Source organism: Squalius cephalus (genome assembly GCF_949319135.1).
Source record: "Squalius cephalus genome assembly, chromosome: 1".
Taxonomy (NCBI): Eukaryota; Metazoa; Chordata; class Actinopteri; order Cypriniformes; family Leuciscidae; genus Squalius; species Squalius cephalus.
The window spans coordinates 43,904,917-43,927,641 of NC_137122.1; the positions used below are offsets into that span (position 1 = coordinate 43,904,917).

The 22,725-nt window shown below is 37.9% G+C and overlaps 2 protein-coding genes across 9 annotated transcripts; both read left to right on the forward strand.

Moving 5' to 3' along the window:
• The first annotated feature begins 901 nt into the window (after window positions 1-901).
• On the forward strand, window positions 902-16,788 carry LOC307161539 (uncharacterized protein). 8 transcript variants are annotated; one of them, XM_079876348.1, is made up of 15 exons: window positions 902-1,263; window positions 1,754-2,250; window positions 2,934-3,290; window positions 5,779-5,955; window positions 6,050-6,277; window positions 6,428-6,535; window positions 6,659-7,144; window positions 7,407-7,631; window positions 7,800-10,109; window positions 10,313-11,260; window positions 11,923-12,052; window positions 12,168-12,251; window positions 14,153-14,250; window positions 14,337-14,415; window positions 16,510-16,787. In XM_079876348.1, the coding sequence occupies exons 1-9, from the start codon at window positions 1,074-1,076 to the stop codon at window positions 9,039-9,041; spliced, it is 3,510 nt and encodes a 1,169-aa protein (XP_079732474.1). In that variant the 5' UTR covers window positions 902-1,073; the 3' UTR covers window positions 9,042-10,109; window positions 10,313-11,260; window positions 11,923-12,052; window positions 12,168-12,251; window positions 14,153-14,250; window positions 14,337-14,415; window positions 16,510-16,787. The 8 variants fall into 8 exon arrangements, with proteins under 8 accessions (XP_079732474.1, XP_079732475.1, XP_079732472.1 ...); XM_079876349.1 differs by having other exon boundaries at window positions 908-1,263; window positions 6,398-6,535; XM_079876346.1 differs by having other exon boundaries at window positions 934-1,263; window positions 6,398-6,535; window positions 7,410-7,631.
• A 1,235-nt stretch (window positions 16,789-18,023) lies between these two features.
• Window positions 18,024-22,562, forward strand: LOC307166735 (uncharacterized protein). Its single transcript, XM_079885347.1, has 3 exons — window positions 18,024-18,333; window positions 21,098-21,832; window positions 22,006-22,562. Exons 1-3 carry the CDS (start codon window positions 18,144-18,146, stop codon window positions 22,071-22,073), a joined length of 993 nt encoding a protein of 330 aa, XP_079741473.1. The 5' UTR covers window positions 18,024-18,143; the 3' UTR covers window positions 22,074-22,562.
• Window positions 22,563-22,725: the final 163 nt, after the last annotated feature.

The following is a 22,725-nucleotide window of genomic DNA, read 5'->3' on the forward strand; positions in this document are numbered from 1 at the left end:
AAAGAATATGGATTTTTTTTTTTTTTCATTAATTTTGAAGATAATCTGTGGAAGTTCATCTCACGCAGTAGCATCACCAACACAGCTAGCTCAATTATAATACTTTTAAACAAAGTTTTTTTTTTTTTTTTTTTTTGGTAAACTTTTGATTCATAAGACAAAGAAAGAAAAATACACAATGACTTTTCAGTACCGCCCAAAGCTAATCTCAATGGAAAAATAACTGCAATAGAACTGTAGTGTTGATTAGAGGCTTTCAAACTTTTTGATGCCATGGAGCGAAACATGATATTTTCTTTGCGAGGGACCCATTTCTTAACTATATATATATATATAGATATAGATATATAAAAAATGTAGGTATTAAAAAATAATGCTAGAAATATATGTATATTCAATCTGGAAAATTATTTTCATTCTTACTTTCTATTAAGGTGAAATTGTATAATTTTATTTACCCACCATAGATGTATAAACCATGTTTTTTTTTACAGTCTATGGTATAAACCTGAAGAGAAACATAAAATATAGACTAAAGAGCCATTAATCTCATTATTATTATTATTATTTACAACATTTCTCTCTGAACTCTTTCGTGGAGCCCCTAGCACCCCCCTGAGGCCCCAGTTTGAAACCTCCTGGCTATAGTTACCTGACCTCCACCCAACTTGACTTGTGACCACTGATCTATATAATGTCATTCTATGTAGATCAGTGCTTGTGACCCAGTTTGGCCACAGACTACTTATGTCAGTACTGAAATGTTTGAAACCCGTGCTTATTCTTGTATATAAAAAGAGCAGCGTTTAAATTACAACGGTCGGTTTTGTGTTGACTTCCATTCGGCCAGGTTTGCGCCCCTCCCACTAATAATTTGCATAACGGCTTTTGCTCTGCTGCCCAACGGTAGCATAGCATTTCTCCTGTGCGGTAGGTGGCAGTCAGTTGTTTCCGGCTGCCTTTTATTCTTTGCGATTAGGAGGCGAAAGGCAAACTGTGTTCATGCAACGGGGATAGTTAGCCGTTTCGGTGGTTTCTCTTTGCTGCTGAATTGCAAAGATAAAACAGCCACAATGACGAAACTGCAGCTTCTGCACCGCGCGCTGAACGAGCGCCTGATGGCCGCGGTGGAGCAGATCATGGAGATGGTCGGCGGGACGGTGCTGGAGTACGAGGAGGAGACGATCCGGGCTCGGAAAGAAAACGAGATTCTGAGACGGAGGCTCCGGTGGATAGAGGGGGCTAATCAAGCGGACTGGCCAGGTAGGGCGACACCGGGAATAATGTAGTTTTTAACGAAAAATATAGCGTGATGAAAACTTTGGGGGCGGAGACATGTATGGCTGCTAGTTGCTACACAGCTTTGTGCTCTTCGGTGAGATCAACTGCGTGCATTCAGCTTCTAGTCTTACACAGCAATGCATGATCATTATACAGGAAGTGTAAATATTTGCCATCAGATCCTTATGATTGCTCGCAGCTGCATTAGGCCGAAGTAAACACAGATGTGTGTTTTGTATGCCTGTTGTTTTCGCTCCCAAACGTTGAGGCCGGGGGCGCGCAGAGCAGAGATACCCCCTCTAGAGTCCACTGGAAAAAACATCTCCAGTCAAAAACTAAATGATATATTTTGCATTTCCTTTTGGGTTACATCAGCACATTTCACCTACAGCTACTTAATTTCTTAGGTTGCAAACAGAAATCGCACTTGATCTCATCAAATGGTTGCTGTTTGGTTTCTTTAAATTCTCAGGCCCATCAGAACCCATTACGCTTTCCATCCCAGACGAGTCCAATCCATCCCCACAAGATGAGTGTGCTGTCACCGTTGGATGTGGACAAGAGTCAGAACCACTTGTAGTCAAAACTGAGACTGCTGATCACCCCCTGTACAGCGCCACCACATTACCTCAAAGCGTTGATCAGGGATCTGACGTTGCTGGGACAAGCACTGGTATTTCCTATGGCCTGGCTGACGGTATGACCTGGGACTCTGCCCAAAGTTACATGGCCCCTCTGGACTTTGATCCAACTTCGGGTACCACCAGGGTCATGCACTGGAGAGGGTACAACAGAAGGCAGAGGATGTCCTTCGCCTGTCCAGACTGTGGTAAAGTCTTTGGAAAGGAACAGAGGCTGCTGATTCACATGCGGATCCATTCCACTGAGAGGCCGTACAAGTACCGCCGACGCAAGGCGTTCTTCTACGGTGACAATAAGAAAAAGAAGAAACAGCAAGCCCTTTCTCAGGTAAACATCAGCATGGTAATTGAAGTCAACGTGACAGAATTTACCCTTTTTACCTTTTTCATTCTTTGTCTTATTGGGAAGCAGAAGCGTTCTGTTATTCTGCTTGGTTTTTCACATTGAACATACTTATTCACTTTGAAATATGTCATTTTAAGTAGGAAAATATCTTGCAAATGGCATTTAAAATTCACTAGGGTAAGGGCACAACGTAACAGGACCATATTGGTTAGCCGATATTATAAGCATTTTATTATCCATATGAGCTGACATTGTATATTTAATTGTACATGCTCATGTCCCCAATATTTACATTTTACTGTAGATTACCTTTTCTTCTAATGCTTACATAAAAAAAAAAAAGAATAACATCATAACACCTCAAAATGAATTATACTGTGTTGTTGTGATGCCTAAATCATTTAGTTCATTTTAGTTTTTAGTGTTTTATTTTTAACTCATTTTGACAAAATAGTATGGAATTTTAATATCAGTTTTTATTTAATATAGAAGTTTTACATATCTTAATATACAGAAAACTAAAAAGTTCTTTAATTGTAAATTGAAGAGGTACTAATATGGTTAGATTAGTCATATACCATAATTCCTTGTGGAAAAAACACTACAATATGGGAGGACTAATTAATGCATGCTTAATGTTAGTGTTGTTTTTCTCTCACGCACAGCTATCAAGAGGAATAGTGGATGATCTGTCGGATTGCTCTGAGCAGACCAACAGGGGTAGCGCATCACCCAAACGGCTAGCAGTTACTACACCAGACCAAGGAGAAGAGCCAGCCAGCCTGTCTACTGAGAGCGACCACAGCAGTGATAATGAACCAGAAAACAGAACTACTACCCCTGTGCATCATCGAAGCAAGAAACATGCTGGAGCAAACCAGATGCAGTGTCGTTGCCCTCATTGCCCTGATCGGGTGTTCGCTCGGCCCTGTCAGTTAGCCATGCACATGAAGACCCACACAGGCAAAGCTCTTGTAAACCTTCCCGATGAGATGATGGATGTGAAGATGAAACCACCCAAGGTATTGCACTTCATGTTCTCAAGTGTAAGAAATAGTGTTTGTAGATATGAGTACATGGATTTTTTTCTTTCCTTCACACATAAGCCCTATCAAGGATGTAAAGAAATAGAGGAAAATAAATCAGTCATTGAAAAAGCTATCATCAACCACTATTCTGAATATTTGGGGTGATGTGTGGGATAGATTTGGGCTTTGTAAACATTGTGTGACTGATCACTGAAATTTAAAACTGCTGTAAAATGTATAATGTAGTTTGATCCACTAAGGTGTACAATCACACCACACATTTTGAAGTATTGGTTGACCAAGATGGGTTTTTTTAATGCTGATACCTAGAAAGTAGGTTGGCTGATATTCAATGATAACAAATGTCCAAGAACTTGATGAAATGAGCAGAAAACTTGTTTTAGACAACATTTACTCAAAATTCACAAAACAATTGTTAACTTTATTTAATAGACTTTATATACTATCCATTTACACAAAGCAGTCAGTACAATTTGTGGGGGATAAGCACTTAATGGTTACTGGCCGATACCTGTTATCTCAAAATAAGCAAATAGTAGCCGATTAATTGGTCTTGCTCTGGCCAATATATATGTTTTTTCCTTTATAAGTGAGAAGTTCATCAATTTTATCGTTAACTAATTGGCCCCAAAGTGTATGAAAAATGACCTCTCCATAGTAGTTCAATGAATTCTAAGATAGTAAGCACTTATCTTAGGATGAACTGAACACGTTTGTACAGCTACAGCCAATCTACGAAGAGAACAAGAAAGCAACTACTGAAGCGGATGCAGTTTAAACGGTGAGTTTGAGGTCAGAATTGACAGTTATGAAAACGAGCTGGTGTGTTGTTCGAAACACGCAGTTCATACAAACAAATGTTAATGTATTTTATGGAAGAACAAGAAAAATGGACTGTAATTGTACCAATTTTATCAGCTGATCGTACTACATTGCTAGTCATCTACTACATGAAAAGAAGGAAATGCTGAGGGAGGTTTATCATTACAAGGCAATCTGCCATTTGCACTCTATAGAAATAAACAGGGACTAAAAGTATAACATTAGTTACATTTATCTGAAAACATTGACTGGTTATAGCTGTAGATTTTAGCGATAAGATGGATCAAGCACTATTGATTATATAGCATTTTATTCAACTGCTGTTTATCATTGACAGATTTTTAAATCATGCAATGCTTAAAAGACCATTTATGAGAAAATAGTTATGCAATGTTAAAAAAGAAAATATTCAATGGTGTATCCTCCTGAGGGACCCCTGGTTGAATACCCTGGCTATAAACCATTAAAACTACAGTAGTCAACATTTGAAGTGGATCAAAACCTTTCATCAGAGTTACACATGAATTTTTAACAATACCCGTTCTTGTCTTAGGACAACTTTGATTAACTTGTTTGATCTGCTTCAAATGTTGACTACTGTAGTATTATCAGTGAGCTGAAGAACATACTGTTGGATACTTTTATTATTAAATTCTTGTTGATACTATCAAGTCAATTATTATTATTATTATTAAATGTTCATTTTCATTTTGTATGTCTGCTTTAACCTCTGCATTTAAGTAATTAAAGCCATTTCTACAACTGAAGGCATTCAGTATGTTTTATAATATATTTAATGCAAACAAGTATCACAGCTAAAGTGTAACTCAAAGCTTATGCATGTTTTTCTCATTGATTCACAGGTGACATGTGCACCACACCGCTGTTTTAGCAAAGTTTGGAACTACTTCTCAAAAGATGCATATGGTGAAGTCTTCTGCCATCAATGTGCAGCCAGAGTTAGCCAGGGGTCCAGCAAGGCTTCTCAGAAGAACACCTCTAATTTGTGGTCTCATCTTAGAATAAACCACCGACAAGCCTATTTAGAGGCGAAAGGGTTCAGCCGACCAGTCAATATGCTGATCAATACAACTCAGATTAAATTGGAGCATTTTGAGCCAGAAGAACATGTTGCAGAAGAAGAAAGTGAGATAATGAATGTCTTGATACCAGAAGAACCATCGAATGGAAATTTGTAAATATGTATATAATAAAAATAGAAAATCACGAACTTTTTTACCTGTATATACAAAAAAGAAATTCACAACCTTTTTTCAAATCATGTACCATTTGTGTATATAAACAGTGCAGTTGAAATGCAGTGGTTTTAATAAAATTAGTTTGAAATTAATTGTTTTTCAGTCATTTGAGTCATTTCTGTGGGTGGTTTGGCGGTTTACAACACTAATATATTTTTCATTGAAATGCCATGACATTTTGGTGTTGGTGTCAGTGCATGACACTGTCAAATTCACTGTTAAAGACAATGTATAAATATGCTGTGACTTTGTATGACTTCTGTAAAACATACAGACATTATTCATTCACTTTCACATCCAGGGCATTATTACACTTGGAGCTCATTGCATATGTCTTTCCTTGCTTCTCTCATTGTCAATTGGACTTGCATTTCTTTCAGAAGCAAAGAAAAAATGATGCAGTGAAGAAGGCCAAAGTTATTGGCAAAAGTGAGCTCCATTGTCCAAAGTGTGACAAAGTCTTCGCTTTGGCAAGCAGGTTGCGTTTCCACATGAAGTCCCATAAAGCTGAAAGGGCTTTATTACGCAAAACTCTTAAGATGCCAATCCAGAGTGAGGTACCTGCTTACACAATGCATAATTTTGATCTGGATATGTGATAATTTAAATTTATGTTTTCCTATTAATTTTTGATATTTGTATTTCTCTTAGCCATCTAAAGAAGAAAATATGGAGGCAGTACCTAAAACTACAGAAGAACAGAATTTGCAAGAGCTAAAGAAAACGTTCGCATGCCCACATTGTGATAAAGTGTTTATCCGTGAAGGATGGCTGAAGCCGCACATTCGCTCTCAACACTGGAATATAAAGAAGAGGCGTCGTCAGTTTGGAATCTTCATTGACAGTAACCTGACAAAATCACAACAGTCTTACTACCAGGTTGGTTTTCAGATTTGTAATTAAATAGGTAGATGTTACTATATACTTTTTAAGACACTGATAATTGTTTAGCTTTTATTTCTACATAATAACCCAAACTCCTTTGTACTGATCGAAAAGCAATTGCGTAATGGCACAACTGTAAAACAGGGAGTCACTAAGGAGTCGAAAAAAAAGAATAAAGAATCATCAAAGGTCAACGCAAAACCAAGTCAATCAAGTGATGAGTCCTATCTGGTTGTTGCTGGTTACCACCAGGTTGGTTTTTTTTAGATTTGTAATTGAATATGAAAATGTTACTGAATACTTGCTGAGACACTGATAATTTTTGAGCTTTTTTTTTGTATAATAACCCAGACTCCTTTTTTATTGATTGAAAAGAAATTGCGCAAGCGCACAACTGAGACACAGGAAGTCACTAAGGAGTTGAAACAAAAAAATGAAGAATCAAAAAAGGTCAACGATAAACAAAGTCCATCAAGGGATGAATCTAGCCTGGTTGTTGATGTACCGCAAATCACTACAGATGAGGCAGAACAAAGTGCAGATCTTCCTAAAAGGGGCACAGATGAATCTAAGTGCGCTCCTGAGCAATCAAATAAAGACACTTTAGACTCTGACGGAGAAACATCAAGTGCTACAAAACTGAAGAGGATGTTTCCGTGCAAAGTATGCGGCAAAGAGTTTGTTCTGGAAAAGAGGTTAAAGAAGCACTCAAGGACACACCAGGGACGTAGGTTGCAGGATGAAAAGAAAAAGAAAAGAGAGCAATATCTTATGGAACAAGCAGGAATGAGATTGGGGGAGGAGGAGAAGAAAGAGAGGCTTGATGATAAAACGTCAACAAGTAATCTCAACCCAAATACGGTATGTGTCTTACAAAAACCTGAAGAATGATCCACATCCGTCTTTACATTTTCGTAGTTTTAAGTGACTTTAAATCAACCAGAAGACAATCAGAAAATTCAGGAACCTAATAAGCACCTTCAAGGCTAATAATGTCTTTCTGAAGGAACTTTTATTTATTTTCCTATTTTAGAAATGATTTTTGGTGAAGGCACTCATTACATACATTAGCCCCTGCACAAATATGTATTAAATTTTTTTTTTTTTTCCCGTACCCCTTCAGCAGAAACCTCAAGGATCCCCAAACAAAGAGTTACGGAAAGACAAAACCAGAGGTCAAGGGCCACTACCCTGCCCATTTTGTGGCAAAGTTTTTGCTTGGGAAATGCGGCTTTTGATGCATATGCAGATTCATTGTGGCGAGAAACCATACTCATATCGGCAACGCAAGAAACGTTTTTATGGAGACTTGAAAAGGGGCCAACTCCCTAAATTCCATAATCAGGAGGTAGGAGAGACTATGCGATATTCATTTTGACCGATTGATTCTTCCAGTTTTATTTCTTCAAGGAAAAAGAGGAATTGTTTGTGCAATGAATCCTAGGTCATGTTGACCCAAAGAGCTGTTGTTCAAGTCATTATGAAATTGGTTGATTGTCGATTTCCCTCAATACAGACTCCGGAGAACAACAGTGACAAGTCTGAAGAATCCGTGGGTGAAGAAACAGGGAATGAGGACGAATCTGCACATCTGAGCAGCAGTACAACACGTGCAGTGTCTGGAGCTCTCGCAAGCAGTACTGAGACCGCTGGAATGGAGGACCATACTGGCAGCCTCGGCCTTCTACCTCAGACAGCTATTAGGAAGCCTACCACCTGCAATAAGAATAATCAAAGAACCAAACCTGAACTATTCAGAGATATCTTGAGCCAATTCAATTTACAGCCAAGGATTGTTCTAGAACCAATTATGACTAATTTCAAGCACAGGGAAGTCCCTATAGAGGTTGCATCTCCACAGCATGATGCTCAATCAGAAGTAGAGCTTGATAACATTGGGGGCCCACTGGCCGCTGAATCCTCGGAGGGAAAAAACACAGAGTGCCAACAAGAAGTGGACGATGACTGTTATTTTTCTGGTGTTACCGAGAAAACAGCCATAAACCAGCTGCCGCTGATCATAATTGATGATGACCCAGAGCAGACAAACGCAAGAACTGCTGCTGAACATGCTCAATCTGAATGTGGAAGAATGAAGTGTGATTCCAAGTGTGATTGTAATAACATTTCAACTATGAAATTAACTGTAATGCCACAGACTAGCGATTTAAGGTCTTTGTTCAAGAAAACTAGTTCTGGTGACATGCAGAAGAAAACTGACTCGGAATCAGCTTGTGTTGTCCTCTCAGATGGTGAAGAAAATGTTGATGAAGATGTGCTGAATACTTCCAGAGGTTTAGATGAAAAGAAAATTGCCTCAGTGCCTAGCGTTCAAAATGAACAGTCAGATGTGGGTAGCAATCCTGGTGAAAATCCTTCCAGCGACTTCATTTTTCCAGCTCCAGATGCACTTGAATCCATCAATACTGATGAGTCCACTTGTGTGCATGACAAATCTATTGACAGTGCCTCAAATCATACTGATATTGAGGTTGTAACAAGTGAAAGAAATGACCAGAGTATCTCAACTGACCCACTCACCAGAGACCAGATGGCTTCTATTACCATAAGACAAACAGAGGACAACCCCATGAGTTCAATGGAGAATAAGTCATGTCAAACATCTAATATGGTATTTGCTGGTCATGCATCGAAATCAGAAGTCAACGATGACATGAAACTGCTAGAGATGGAGATTGTCAGTGGCGATGAGACAAAAAATAAGAAACTGTGTGAGCAACCAGGTATGCAAGATTAAAAAGTACAACACGGACTCAAAAGTAAATCTGTTGTTAATCAATCTGTGGAAATTTAAAGCGATATGTAAATACATGAACAGAGAAATCTGAATTATAATTAATTATATACTGTTTTCTTAAAAAAGTTTCTTAATGTCAGATGTCAGAATCTGTTCTTGATGCTTCAACTGACATCTCAGGGAAGAATGAACCTTCTGTACAAAATGTTAGTTATTTGTGAATAAAAAGTTCTGAAGAATTTGGAGTGCTCTCAAACTCTTTCACAACCTGTCAAATCTGACAGTAGTAACAAGACTGCACAAAAAAAGTAAAGTAAGCACTATTTTGTCGATCTAATGGAAGGCATGTAGAAATATAGAACTGCACTTAAAGTGTGATCAAAGACTGTAAAAAAAGGAATGAGTTATTGAATAGTTTCACAGTTAAAAAGAAAATCAAGCAACCTAGAGACTCTAAAATGGATTGCAATGCAGATGTTGGTCACCGCATTTTTTGCCAGAATTGGCAAAATCAATGGAACAAATTTCGGGAACATGCTCTGATGTTTAAGCACAACAGGAACCCAGCTGCCTCCTGCAAAACCCAGGAAGCTGTTGATGCAGAATTGGCAAATCCAGCTTCAGACGTGATCAGCGTCTCCAGACTTTTAGAGCCAACTAATGCTCCTTTTATCTAATATCAAACCCTTGGAAATGTGAAGCAAAGGACAACCATACTCTAGACACAAGTCCCCCAGTTCTAGTAACAGCCCAGCTCAGAAGATTTGTGATCCGGAACCCTCAATCCCTCCCAATCTTGACTCTTGCCAGTATCCTGCCTCAAAAACCAATTATCCAAAAGTGGAGGTGCCTCTTGTCTCTAACAGCAGCACAGCTCAAAATGACATTGATGCACAATCCTGAAGTCCACCTGTTCTAGATCCTGGCCAGTGTGTTGAGATATTTATCCTCATTTGGAATCTTCATTTAGTACAACAAGGAAGACTACCAGATCAGCCATCAAACAAGACTCCCAGATCAGCCGTCTAAAAGAAGTCAAAGAAAAGTTGTCCAAGTTCTCATTCTCAGGTTGTTTGCTTTTTTTATTGAATAGTGTTTTGTTTTGATTTTGCAATGCAAGTTTTTGTTGCTATTTTAGGTGTAAAAAAGTGCAGATCTTGAGTGCTAATATGCAAAAACTGACCATGCAAAGCATTTTGACTGATTTAATTAATTTAATTTCTTATGCTCTTTTAATGCTTTGATTAATTATAGCTTCTTTGCAACAACAGGGTCCTGAATGCCAAAGCAGTTCCACGGATGACTTATTGAAGATACATCACTGCTGTTACTGCAAGCAACCACACTATAGAATGATGGATCATCTTCAATCAGTTCATCCTAATGAGCCAGAGGTGGCAAAAGCTCTTACCTTTGACAGGAACTCACAAGAAAGGGAACATCTCTTGAACCTCCTTCAAACTAAGGGAAATGTTCTACACGGCTCAAATGTTGTTCTTAGTAGTAAACAAGATTCAAAACCATTTAGGATGTTTGCTTCCGACTGCTCATTTGATGATAGTGTTTATTGCATCTATTGTTTAGGGTTATTTAGCAAGAAGTCTTTTGCTACTCATTTAGAGCAGTGCAAGGGCAAATCAGTTGACAGAGCTGAAGATAACTGCGGTGAAATTCCTCCCAATGCTGGGCCCATTCCTTCAACTCCCACACTTACTTCCCTATGGAGTCCAGAAGAGATTGATGCTGATCTAGAACCATCAGGTTTTTATTGCCTAAATACCACCTATGAATCAGAACAGCTAAATTTGTATAATGAACAAGAAAGTTCTTCCCGTCAAGATGTCACATGCAGTGTTGGGCAACCAGATGTCTCAAGTCCAAATAAGGAGGTTAGAAAGGATGGGCAGACAGAGGGTGCTAAATTACAATTCAAACGTTCTCATGAATATGAAGTCAGCTATGATTTTAAGTCGGATAATTTTTCAACTCCAAGCCCTGGTCAAGAATCAACAGACTGCAAGAATGAAGACATAAGTATCCCAATATATGATGTTGCTCAAGAAAGGACGATGACAGAAAATGACGTTCTCAGAAATCCATGTGATGATTTCAGTCCACCTCTCTGCAACCAAACTGTGTCCAATGACAGTGTGAAAACCCAAACCTATGGAACACGAAGGAAGAAGAAGAGGAAGAGGCGCTCACGTCTCCAAAATGAGGTAAATATCATTGTTAAATGTGGCATTCTGAACTTTGTTCTTCAGGACTCCCTATTATTAGATTCTTTACATTGAAGGATATTTTAAATCTCTTTACAGTTGTTCACAATTCCAGGGGCTGGTTACACCAGCTGGACATAAAAAAGTTGGGTGCAAATTCTGCGCTGGGCTTAGCTACGTCCAGCCTTCCGATAAATATTTACAACTGTTGCACCAACTAAAACTACGCCCAGCGTAGACAATGTGTGTCCACTCCGACACATTCTACCCCAGTGCTAGTTGAGATGCCATTCACGATATAGTTACAAACTTAAATTTGCTAATAATAAAGAACTGAATTTGATTGACATAACAAATGAAGCCACTGTGCCATCTAATTTCAATGAACAAACGTTAGCTAACGGGTCAGCGTTTATCCAAAGTCTCCCTGTATATTCTTACAACGCAGACGCATGTAAATGGTTATTAAACATCCTAAGCATGTAAAAAGTTATTTATAAGTTGGAAAATGTCAAACTACAGCAAATGTCAAAGTGCATATTCTGAAATCATCTTCCTCTTGTCTGAATGTTAATGTATTGTAAATGAAATGTCTATAACAGTACTTTTGATGAACAAAGGTTAAACTGTGGTTTTCTGTTTTTTTCCTTTTAATTGTATAGTCACTGATCATGGATTATGACTTGCTGGGTGAAGGAGAGAGGCCCAATTCAAAAATACATGTCTGCCAGCATTGTAGGGCAACTTTCTGCACCTCCTACACGCTGCGCAGACATGAATACACTCACACAGGTCAGTGTGCAAAACCCTTTTTAACACGCATATTATAATATTGCCACTCAAAGAAGCTAGTCACAGACAAGAACCAGGGTCATTCTCATGCCTCTGTTTTTTAATTTTCATACAGGTGAGAGGCCATTCTGGTGTCATCACTGCAATATGGGATTCATCCAGAAGTATCGCCTTTTAAAGCACACATTTGCATACCATGGTGAATTTATTAGTTGTTTTGATAGTTACTAAATTTTTATTTTACTTTTATCAGGGTTTATGAAAAAAAGTCTTAATTCAACCTAACACAAGTCAAGGCCTTTAAAAAGGTCTTAAATCAGAGCAGAAAGTCCTAAGGCCGGGACGCACCAAGCCGAAGGTCGGTTGTCGACCAACGTCGGGGCCATCGGCGAGCGTCTGTCGGGCTAGTTTTTGCGGTGTGCTCCACACATCGGCGTATAGTTACAAACTTAAATTTGCTAATAATAAAGAACTGAATTTGATTGACATAACAAATGAAGCCAGTTTGCACGATTCAGCTTGTTCAATCGGCATCGGGGGCCATCGGTGAGAGTGGAAACGTGAATATTTTCATAACAACATGAGCTGCTTAAAATAAAGAAAACTATCAACATAGCTGATATTCAAAATGGTAAGCAATTGTTGCTTTGTTTTTCGTTTCGTATATCTCGTATATCCTTGTTTCTGTTTCTCTGTTTGAATGATGAATATAGACTACTGATACCTGCTGATATATGACAGTTAATTTCTTACACGGAGGCGCAGAACTCACATGCTAGTTTGCAGTTGGCTGTAGTCTGTGCTGTGTGTTCAAGCGCAGCTTTTTGGTCCAGATGCAGCCGACGCAAGGCGACAACACCGTCGGTTTCGCCGCTAGTTCTTTGAAGTCGGCTTGGTGTGTCCCAGGCTTTAAATTCATAAAGTTATGGCTTTAAATATTGCATGAATTGCACCGTATTTTTGTCCTGTTTTCAAATACAAATTTCTAAACATCTTTAAATCAAGATACATTTACTTGAGATGCAAATGTAAAATGTACAGTTAAACAAAATTAAGAAAGTTTATGCTTAAAACAAGAACAAATATCTGTCAATGAGTAATGAAAACTTCACTTTGTCCATTGGCAGATGTTGTTCTTGTTTTAATCAAACTCACTTAATTTAAGAATCTTTAGACATTTGCACTAAAAACAAGACAAAAGCACTAAGGAACAACATCACTTTTTTTGCGGTGTGATCAGAATGTACGGTGAAAGTTATTTCTATGTTCTAGTGGTTGGGAGCAGAGTGATTGAAGCTATTACTTTTGTAAAATGAATAATACAACTCATTGGGCCTCATTTATCAATCTAACGTAGAAACAAGCGCAGATCCGAGAGCAGAAATCATCTCATGACAGGGTTCATGAAACATTCGTATACCACCAATCCCATCCTACGAATGATCGGACATTGATAAATGTGGCGGTTGAAAACAATCGTAATTTAAATATCACACCCATATAAATTCACATTTTAGAAGCCTCGTCCCTAGAGTTTACAACATGGAGAAATGTAACATGGCCAAGAAGAGAGAAGTAATCTCATGAAAGAGAAATTGATCTTACACAAAAAACACCCATTAGCCTCATAATTGATAAATTAAATTATTATATAACTATTTAATAAAATAAATACTTTATTAATGTTATGAATAAGCTAAATGACACTGTCAATAGAATATTTTACCATTGGCAACACATTTTTAAATGATGAATATGTAGCTCACTGGCTTCAAATGTTTTTATTCCAGTCAAAATGCTCTCATAAAGGTTCTCCGCCATTACTATGCTGTACGCAAGTTCACGCTAACTCAAAAAAGATTTGATCGTAGCCACCGTTTTGCGTGAAAATGACTGTTCACCCAGTTTTTTGTCATGCGTTTGTTTCATAAATGAGGGCCATTGTTTCTCCCTATACATTTATATTTAGAGAACACATATTGTGTTCCCTTCAAATTATTTCTTGCATATTATTTGCCTTCATAAAACCTGCAGAAACCTGATTTTATGTAATTCATCAAAATGAGAAATTTGCATGTTTTTTGTTTTTTTGTCTTCAAGGGGACACGTTAACTAGCACAGACCAGCAAAAACTGAAAAGGCCAAAGAGAAGAATCCAAGGTGGAGAGACGTCGGTGAAGGATGAAGCTAGCCTGGAGGTAAAGTGATTATTATATATTTTTTCTTAAATAGATCTTTATTCTTATTAGAGAACAGAATGAATTTATTTTATTTTTTTTGACAGCCATCAGCAAAGAGTCCAAAGGATTTACCAGATGCTGTTAATGATGACACTGACAGAAAGGTTACGGCCACAAAGCAAGGTAAAGTTTCTGCTTGTCATGAAACATGCATAAAGAGCATCAAAAGTCCCAAGCATAACAGGGTTCCTCTGGGTCATTAAAAAAAGACATTTGAATCTCCTGATTTTAAGGTCATTAAAATGTCTTAAATGTATATATTTTTTTCTGCCAGACATTACATTTTGAGATTGTCTTAAATCTGATTGAAAAATAGAGCCGTTTAGGCTTATTGGCAAATCAACATTGTTACGTTGTCTTGTTTACGTTTGTGACATTTTGCACTCCTCACCAGAGGTGCGTGTGGGAGGGTGTGTAAAATAGTCTGTAAAACATGGTGTTTTGAGTTTTATCGATCTGCTGACTTTATCCAATATGTCACTCACTTTGCAAAAAACATGCATTAAGAGTGCATGTATTATTCATTCTTTGATGTAGCCTATTATTATGCAGTTAGAATGCCTCCAAAACTCAGGGTATGTAGGGGCATTTTTGCCCCCAGTTCTTGTCTTATATATATTAATTCTAATGGAAAATTCCAAATGAAACCACAGCTGAACCGTTGTGGGACAAATTAGATAGCAGTGCTTCATTAATGAATGAATGATTTAATGACTTAGTCATTAGGCAGAGTGTCCACCAAAGCGTTTCAGCCAGCTGAAAATGCCTAGCTGCGGGAGCATGTCCACCCTGATTCAGCTGATGACCTGAGGGAGCAGAACTACTGGAGGGAAGGCATAGAGGCACAAAAGAGCCCACCTGTGGGCCAATGCGTCCTTTTCCTTCGAAGAATATCAGACAGTGTGTTCTCTTCCGACGCGAAGAGATCCACTTCTGACTAGCCGAAAATGCAGGAGGTGTCCGTCAGGAGGTGAAGTCTCCATTCCCCTGGGGGCGGTCCGTTCCGGGATAGAATATCTGCTCCAGGTTTAATGGAGCCTGGCAAATGTAAAGCACATATTGAGCGGAGATTTTCCTGTGCCCATAGGAGGCGGCAGCGTGCCAGTCTGTTCAGAAGAAGGGACCTGAGTCCGCCCTCATGACAGCCTCGGGCAAAAAAACACTTTGGTGGACACACAGCCTTAAAGCCATTTTTTTTATACATTTGGAGTGCTGTCAATACAGAGAACAACGACAAAAATCGGTGTTGCCTACACCTTGTTGTCCTGTATTTTCTTCCTGTTTTCGGTCGAAGTCCACAGTAGTCGATTGTCGAGTTCACGCGCGTGATCATAGGTAACTAAACCTATGCGCGTGAACTCGACAATCGATTACTGTGGACTTCGACCGAAAACAGGAAGAAAATACAGGTATGTGCGCTGGCTGAATTAACATCACTTTTATTAATATCTTTCACATCTACTGCAGTCAGATTCACTCGTGTTCACTCTGAAGGAATCACTCACATGGCTGTGCACTTGTAATGACACATCAAGGATGTTAAGAGGCTAAAAGCAGGTTTAAAACTTGCCCCATTGAAGTCAACAGGGTGCAAATTTTAAAAAGAGGATAACACGGTGTAGGCAACACCGATTTTTGTCGTTGTTCTCTGTATTGACAGCACTCCAAATTTACAAAAAAATGAGCTCAATGTTAAAATTGACCGGAGTTCTCCTTTAAGACAGACACAGTCACTTGCTTGGTTCCTGAATGAATCAGCGTTTGAATGCATTTGAATGAATTAGCCGTTGAATAAATTAACCAATAATAAGGTTAGAAAATGTGCCTTTTACAAAGGTAAAAATGCCCCTGGAAATTTAAGGGTGCAAATATGGCCTCTTAATGGAAAAGTTAATTTATGTCACTGCTGTAAATGGACCACAGCACAAAGAGGATTTTAAAATCTTCAAGAGTCAGCTGTCCACGACAGGCCTAAACCAGACACACACAGCAAAATATCATCTAATTATCGTTATTGTCAAAATTCCTGAAAATATAGATCATTTCTGTAAATATCACGGACCCTTAGAATACAGTATTCATTTTTTATATCTTCAAGTCTTAAAAAGGTCTTTAAAAGCCTAAAATTGCAGCAACCCAAAGTATGTTTTGCTCAGTCTTTGAAGTTTATAATCTTTTTTTTATTTTTTTACCTGACTGAATATGCTTTTGTTTCAGACACAGAAGCGAGAGGGTTCCACTGGGAAGAAGCAGGACACAAAGACTATGAGACAGATTGCTAGAAGTTATCGTTTACATCTTAGTGTTGCTTTTTTAAAAGTTACAACATATTTGTTTTATTTGTTTTGTAAATATGTTTTATAATGTTGCCTGAATCTGAAAATGTTAAATAATTTTATGGAATGGTTAATTTCAGCCTGTTGTATTGTACAGATCATAGCATATGTTTATTAACTAACTCCAGATTGAGAATAAAAACAAAGATTAGAGAAATCTACGGGTGTATTGTTTTTTTGTTTTGTTTTGCGTGTGTGGGGAAACATATCTCTCATACTGATGCAACTTATTTACAATACAAGCTCATAAATGTCTCATTCCAAAGTTGAGACACTAGACATAATGAATTATATTTTGAGAAATTGTTTAATTGTTCATTATTATACACTACCGTTCAAAAGTTTGGGGTTGATAAGAATTTTTAATGTAAAAAAGAAGTCTCTTATGCTCGCCGAGGCTGTGTTTATTTGATCAAAAATACAGTGAAACGGTTATATTGTGTTCTCCACTTCAGTGTCACAAAGTCCTTCAGAAATCATTCTAATCATCTTGGTCCTCAAGAAACATTTATTATCATCAATGTTAATAAGTTTGTGGAAACAGTGATGCATTTTTTTCAGAATACATTGATGAATACAGTTTAGATTTTATATGTCTTTGCTATCACTTTTGATCAATTGTTATTAAATATTTTAATGTTTTAAAAAAAATTGCACTGACCCCAAACTTTTAAAAGGTTTGGCAGTCTATAAACAACTATAAAATCAGCAACTGCTGAAATGATGTTTTAAAAATCGCTGGTTTCATGATTTCTGTAAAAACCTCTGAATATCGTGATTGATCAGGTTGCTTAATTAACTTATTTATTTTTAACTTTTGTATATTTAAGCACATTTAGCAGATTATGTTTTCACTCGTTTGGCTAGATACTTTGACTTTTGCTCAGTATCCATACTTTCACTTGACCCATGTCAGGTTTTGTTTTGTTCTACAACAACATTTATCCAAAAAGTGGTGCTCCCAGGTGGACGTGTCCTCTTTCAGCAGGATGATGCACCCTGCCGCACTGCATGCACACATTGTTCAGGAATGGTTTGAGGAACATGATGAAGAGTTCAATGTGTTGCCCTGGCCTCCAAATTTCCCAGACCTCAATTCAAGTTTGATCCATGGCAGCTTCACCTCGCAACCTACAGGACTTGAAAGATCTGCTGCTAATGTCTTGGTGTCTGATACCACAGGACACCTTCAGGGGTCTTATAGAGTCCATGCCTTGGTGGGCAGCACGCTGAGGACCAACAACATATTAGACAAGGTGTGCTCATAATGTTTTTGCTTATTGGTGTGAATAATATATGAATGACGACATTATTTGATCAAAAGCTGCACACCACAGTTAAAGCTGTACTCCCTCCTCCTGTCCTGTGAAGGGTGCTAGAGACACTTCTGTTAGCACAGCAACCAGCCTTATGTGTTGGTGGTTTGATTTTAAAGGGGGAACTTTCACGCGCTCGTTATCGGTACCTGTGTTGTCTGTATTTATCATTTAAATACAGCGATCTAAATATAGTAAAATGACTAAACTTGATCGCCTGAATACTTTCATGACCGAGCGCTTGATGGCCGCTGTGAAGGAGATCCTCTTTACAGTCGGCAGGACGGTTCGGGAGTATGAGGAGGAAACGGAGCGAATCAGGAGCGAAAACGAGCGACTGAAACAAATGTTACGAGACTCAGGGTGCTTCAGTGAACGCGCACATGCTGGTATGACGCTTAACCCTCTGATGGTCTTTATTTATGTCTACACTCTGGGTTTTGGGGTCTCTAGAGACCCCAGAAAATAACATTTAATTTTGTAACAAGATAATAGTTTTTTTTTTTTACAAATGTAATTTTATTCTGTTTGTTAATGTTTTTACTCAACATTTGTGCAGATTTTGGAGAATTTATGATATTTTTTTAATTTCTATAAATAAATTAATAAATAAATATTTAAATAGCCTTTTTACAAAAAAACAGCATTTGATGTAAAATTCACTTTATAAAAGACCCAGATTTCTAACTTTCATTCATGGGGATAACATGGATGATTTTAAATGGTTTAATGTAACATTTTTGCCCATTTTTTGGAAAATGCAGTTTTAAAATAAAAAATAATAATTTTAACCACTAGATGGCTATAGAGCTCCAGTATATGCTATTTGCTATTAGACTACCTGAAAGATATCTTTTCACAAGTTGGATTCAGTTGGATTCATATCTAAATATTATAAAATCACAATTATAACAAAAATAAAATATTTTTGTCAAAGTTTAGCATTTTTTTGTACCAAAAAACCCCCCAGTTTTTCAATAATGTTACATTATGATTAGAATCAAACCTGAACAAAATGTTACAAAGAGAAATGTTGGAGTCTTAAGATTTTATCATTTATTTCAATCATTTATTTTAAATCTAATTCTAGATTCTAGACACACACAATTGCGTGTGTGTGTGTGTGTGTGTGTGTGTCTGAGAGATAAAGAGAGAGAGAGAGTGTGTGAGTACACATTGTCGATGTGCCAGTGTCACCACACCACTTTATATTTGAAGTGGTTTAGCATTTTGGATGATTTTATTTGACAAATTATAGCCTTACAAATGTTCCTGTGTGTGTATGTGTGTGTGTGTGTGTGTGTGTGTGTGTATGTGTGTGTGTGTATGTGTGTGTGTGTGTGTGTTTACATTTTCAATGTGTCAGTGTCACCAATTTATTTTTGTGGTGGTACTGCATTTTGGATGATTTTATTTGACAAATTATAGCCTTACAAATGTTCCTGTGTGTGTGTGTGCGTGTGTGTGTGTGTGTGTGTGTGTGAGAGAGAGTGTGCGAGTACACATTGTCGGTGTCAGTGTCACCACTTTATATTTGTGTTGGTTCTGCATTTAGGATGATTTTATTTGACAAATTATAGCCTTACAAGTGTGTGTGCGTGTGTGTGCGTGTGTGCGTGCATGCGTGCGTGTGTGTGTGTGTGTGTGTGTGTGAGTATACATTGTCGATGTCAGTGTGACCACTTTATATTTGTGTTGGTTCTGCATTTTGGATGATTTTATTTGACAAATTATAGCCTTACAAATGTGTGTGTGTGTGTGTGTGTGTGTGTGTGTGTGTGTGTGTGTGTGTGTGTGTGTGTGTGTGTGCGTGTGTGTGTGTGCGTGTGTACATTTTCAATGTGTCAGTGTCACCAATTTATTTTTGTGGTGGTATTGCATTTTGGATGATTTTATTTTACAAATGATAAGAGAACAGTTTTTATAGTCTCAAAAATGTATTCCTCTATATGTGTGTGTGTGTGTGTGTATACACACGTGTTGTGAGCAATATAATTTAGCATTGTGGATGTTTTTTGCATTGGTGGAAGTGTGCCACTTTATTTGTGCCATTTCTGTCGATGTGTTCTGCGTTGTTTCTGATTTTGATGATGAATTTTGTCTATTTTGATTGCGGGGTCTCCAGAGACCCCGAAGACCACGAGTGTCACAATTTTTGTCACGCTAACATAAAAACAGATATCATTCCAATTTTTTTTTTTTTTTGTAGATCTAGAAAGTGTTGAGAGCCGTAGAAGGTTTCATACCATTTGGACAAAGGGAACATTTTTTTTAATTTGAGCAAAAGTCATTTGGGGTCCCAAAAGACCCCATAAACCATCAGAGGGTTAAACTATTAAACTCCATATAATATCATGGTGAATGTTTTTCCATTATGTTTAAAAGAGTTAATCTCTCTCTCTCTCTCTCTCTCTCTCTCTCTCTCTCTCTCTCCCTCTTTCTCTCTCTCTCCCTCTTTCTCTCTCTCTCTCTCTCTCTCTCTCTCTCTCTCTCTCTCTCTCTCTCTCTCTCTCTCTCTCTCTCTCTCTAACTGGATCTAAATTGTCCATGGAGTGTAGTTTTTGTTGTCATTTTGTGCGCGTGTTTTGGTTGTGGTCACGCATCTTTGATTCGTAGCCACAAGAATATTTTTGATTACATGGTATTGGATGATGTGTGAATAAACATGGACCTTTATGCATATAGCCTATATATATATATATATATATATATATATATATATATATATATATATATATATATATATATATATATATATATAACGTGGCTTATTAAAACTTATTGAGTGACTTATTGAGCACAATGTCCAAATCTCAAAATCCAATGAGTAGAACTAAGTGCCTGCTCTACATTGTTTTCTTTTTCAATAATCCGTTACACTCAGATGCACGCCACAATATGGAAGAAAAGATCTGTTGATACTTCTGTTTTGTGACTTTAAATTAAATGGGTGAAGAGCTGCACTTCAATAAATACTGTCCCAGCTACCCTTCTTAATTTGAAATAAATCAACACAGGAAAAACATCTGCGGATCTTTAAATCTAATGTTATCGAGGTGTGGTTAATAAAATATGGATAGGTTATTGGAGCTGTAGTCACATTACAGGTTCACATGGATCTTAAATGTTATCATTTAATGTTATATTTTTTAGCTCCTGTGCAGTCTTATCAGCCCATCTCCCCTGTGCAGCCTGGGTGGATCTCCAGCAATGAGGAGCCAGAACCCTTTGAAGATATCCATCAGGACCGATGCCAGAGACATGACGAACAACCTCCGCTCATAAAACCAGAAAAGCCTGAATACTCTGCCGACGCTTACCGGGAATCTGTAGCTTTGCCGTCAGAAGCCAGCAACAATGAGGGCTCGCACATGTGCACTGATCACACCGAACAGAGCACAAATCCTGTTGAGGATGAGATGACAGACTGTCATTTCCCAACTAAAATCAAAGTTGAATTCATGAACTCTAACTTGTGTTCAGACGAAGTAATGGGGAGCACTGAAGATGTATATCAGAGCTGGTCTCCACGCAGTCCAGACTTGCCTTTAGGGACATCGGACCCCTACAGAGCGCAACACCCAAACCAGCCAACATACTCTAGCGGTGACGCTCCTCCCACAGTATCCCAGCATAGCAGTTCATCTTACGATGCTAATCACGTTTCATATCACAACATACTATGCACCAACAGGGCGTACTGTAGCAGTAAATGCTGTGAAATGCAAAAGAGGACAATAGCCAAATCAAGCCCTGTGTGGAAGTATTTCTCTCTAAAAGAAGGCGATTGTAGCAAAGCAGTGTGCATTATGTGCAGGGCCGTCATATCTCGTGGTCGCAAAGAGTACACAACGTCGGCCCTTCTAAAGCACCTTCGGATGAAACATGGTAAATGTTGACATTATCACGACATTATCCTTTGTTCTCTGATTTTATGTATACATATATATATTTGCTGTAGTACAACATTTCTGCTCAGTCTGTTCAACTGCCTTAATGGTGCTTGCATAATAGGATAAATATGAGGAAAGCAAGACATCATCTTTGTGTTATTCCTGCAGGAAATGTGCTAATCTTTGGCAGTGCTGAGAAGAGACGAATGAAAGAGATTACGAGAAAGACTGTGTGAAAACCTCTAAACCGCTCTCAGTCAGTACGGACACTGGCTATTGTGCGTCATGGCGAACCGCTGAGTGAATGTGTAACATTCTGATTTTGGTGTGTTTTCAGACGAATCGTTTCATTGAAATCAACATTGTATGGAGTGGGGTGAGATAGGGCAGTCAGATATGTATGCATAGAGTTGGTCATCCAAGCCTTTTGATTATGGTTACAGACGAAGCGTAAAATGATATAGCTTGGAATAATGTCACAAACTTCAGCCTGTAAGTAACTGGTGAATGGATGTTTCATCGTTGTTTAGAAAAAAATAATAATGGGATGTTGTTTAAATGAACTAGCAAGGGCATGATTAATATTAAAGAAAACTGTAATAAAGAGAATTTTAGAGAGTATTTTACCACCCCACAGAAATGTAAGATGTTCATGTTTGAAGTTTTGAACTGATTTCGTCTTTTATACTAATTTTTACAATAAATTAATTCTGGTTAATTTTGAGAATATTCGTCGTTGTTTCAGTGTGTGCCTCCTAAAAATAACATTTGTTAAGATGAGATTACAAATCTTGGATTTATAGAAATATCAAAAACATCTCAAGCATTATTGCAACCACATTCGTGTAATGATGTCTTAATAATGACTGTTTCTGATTATTATGATAT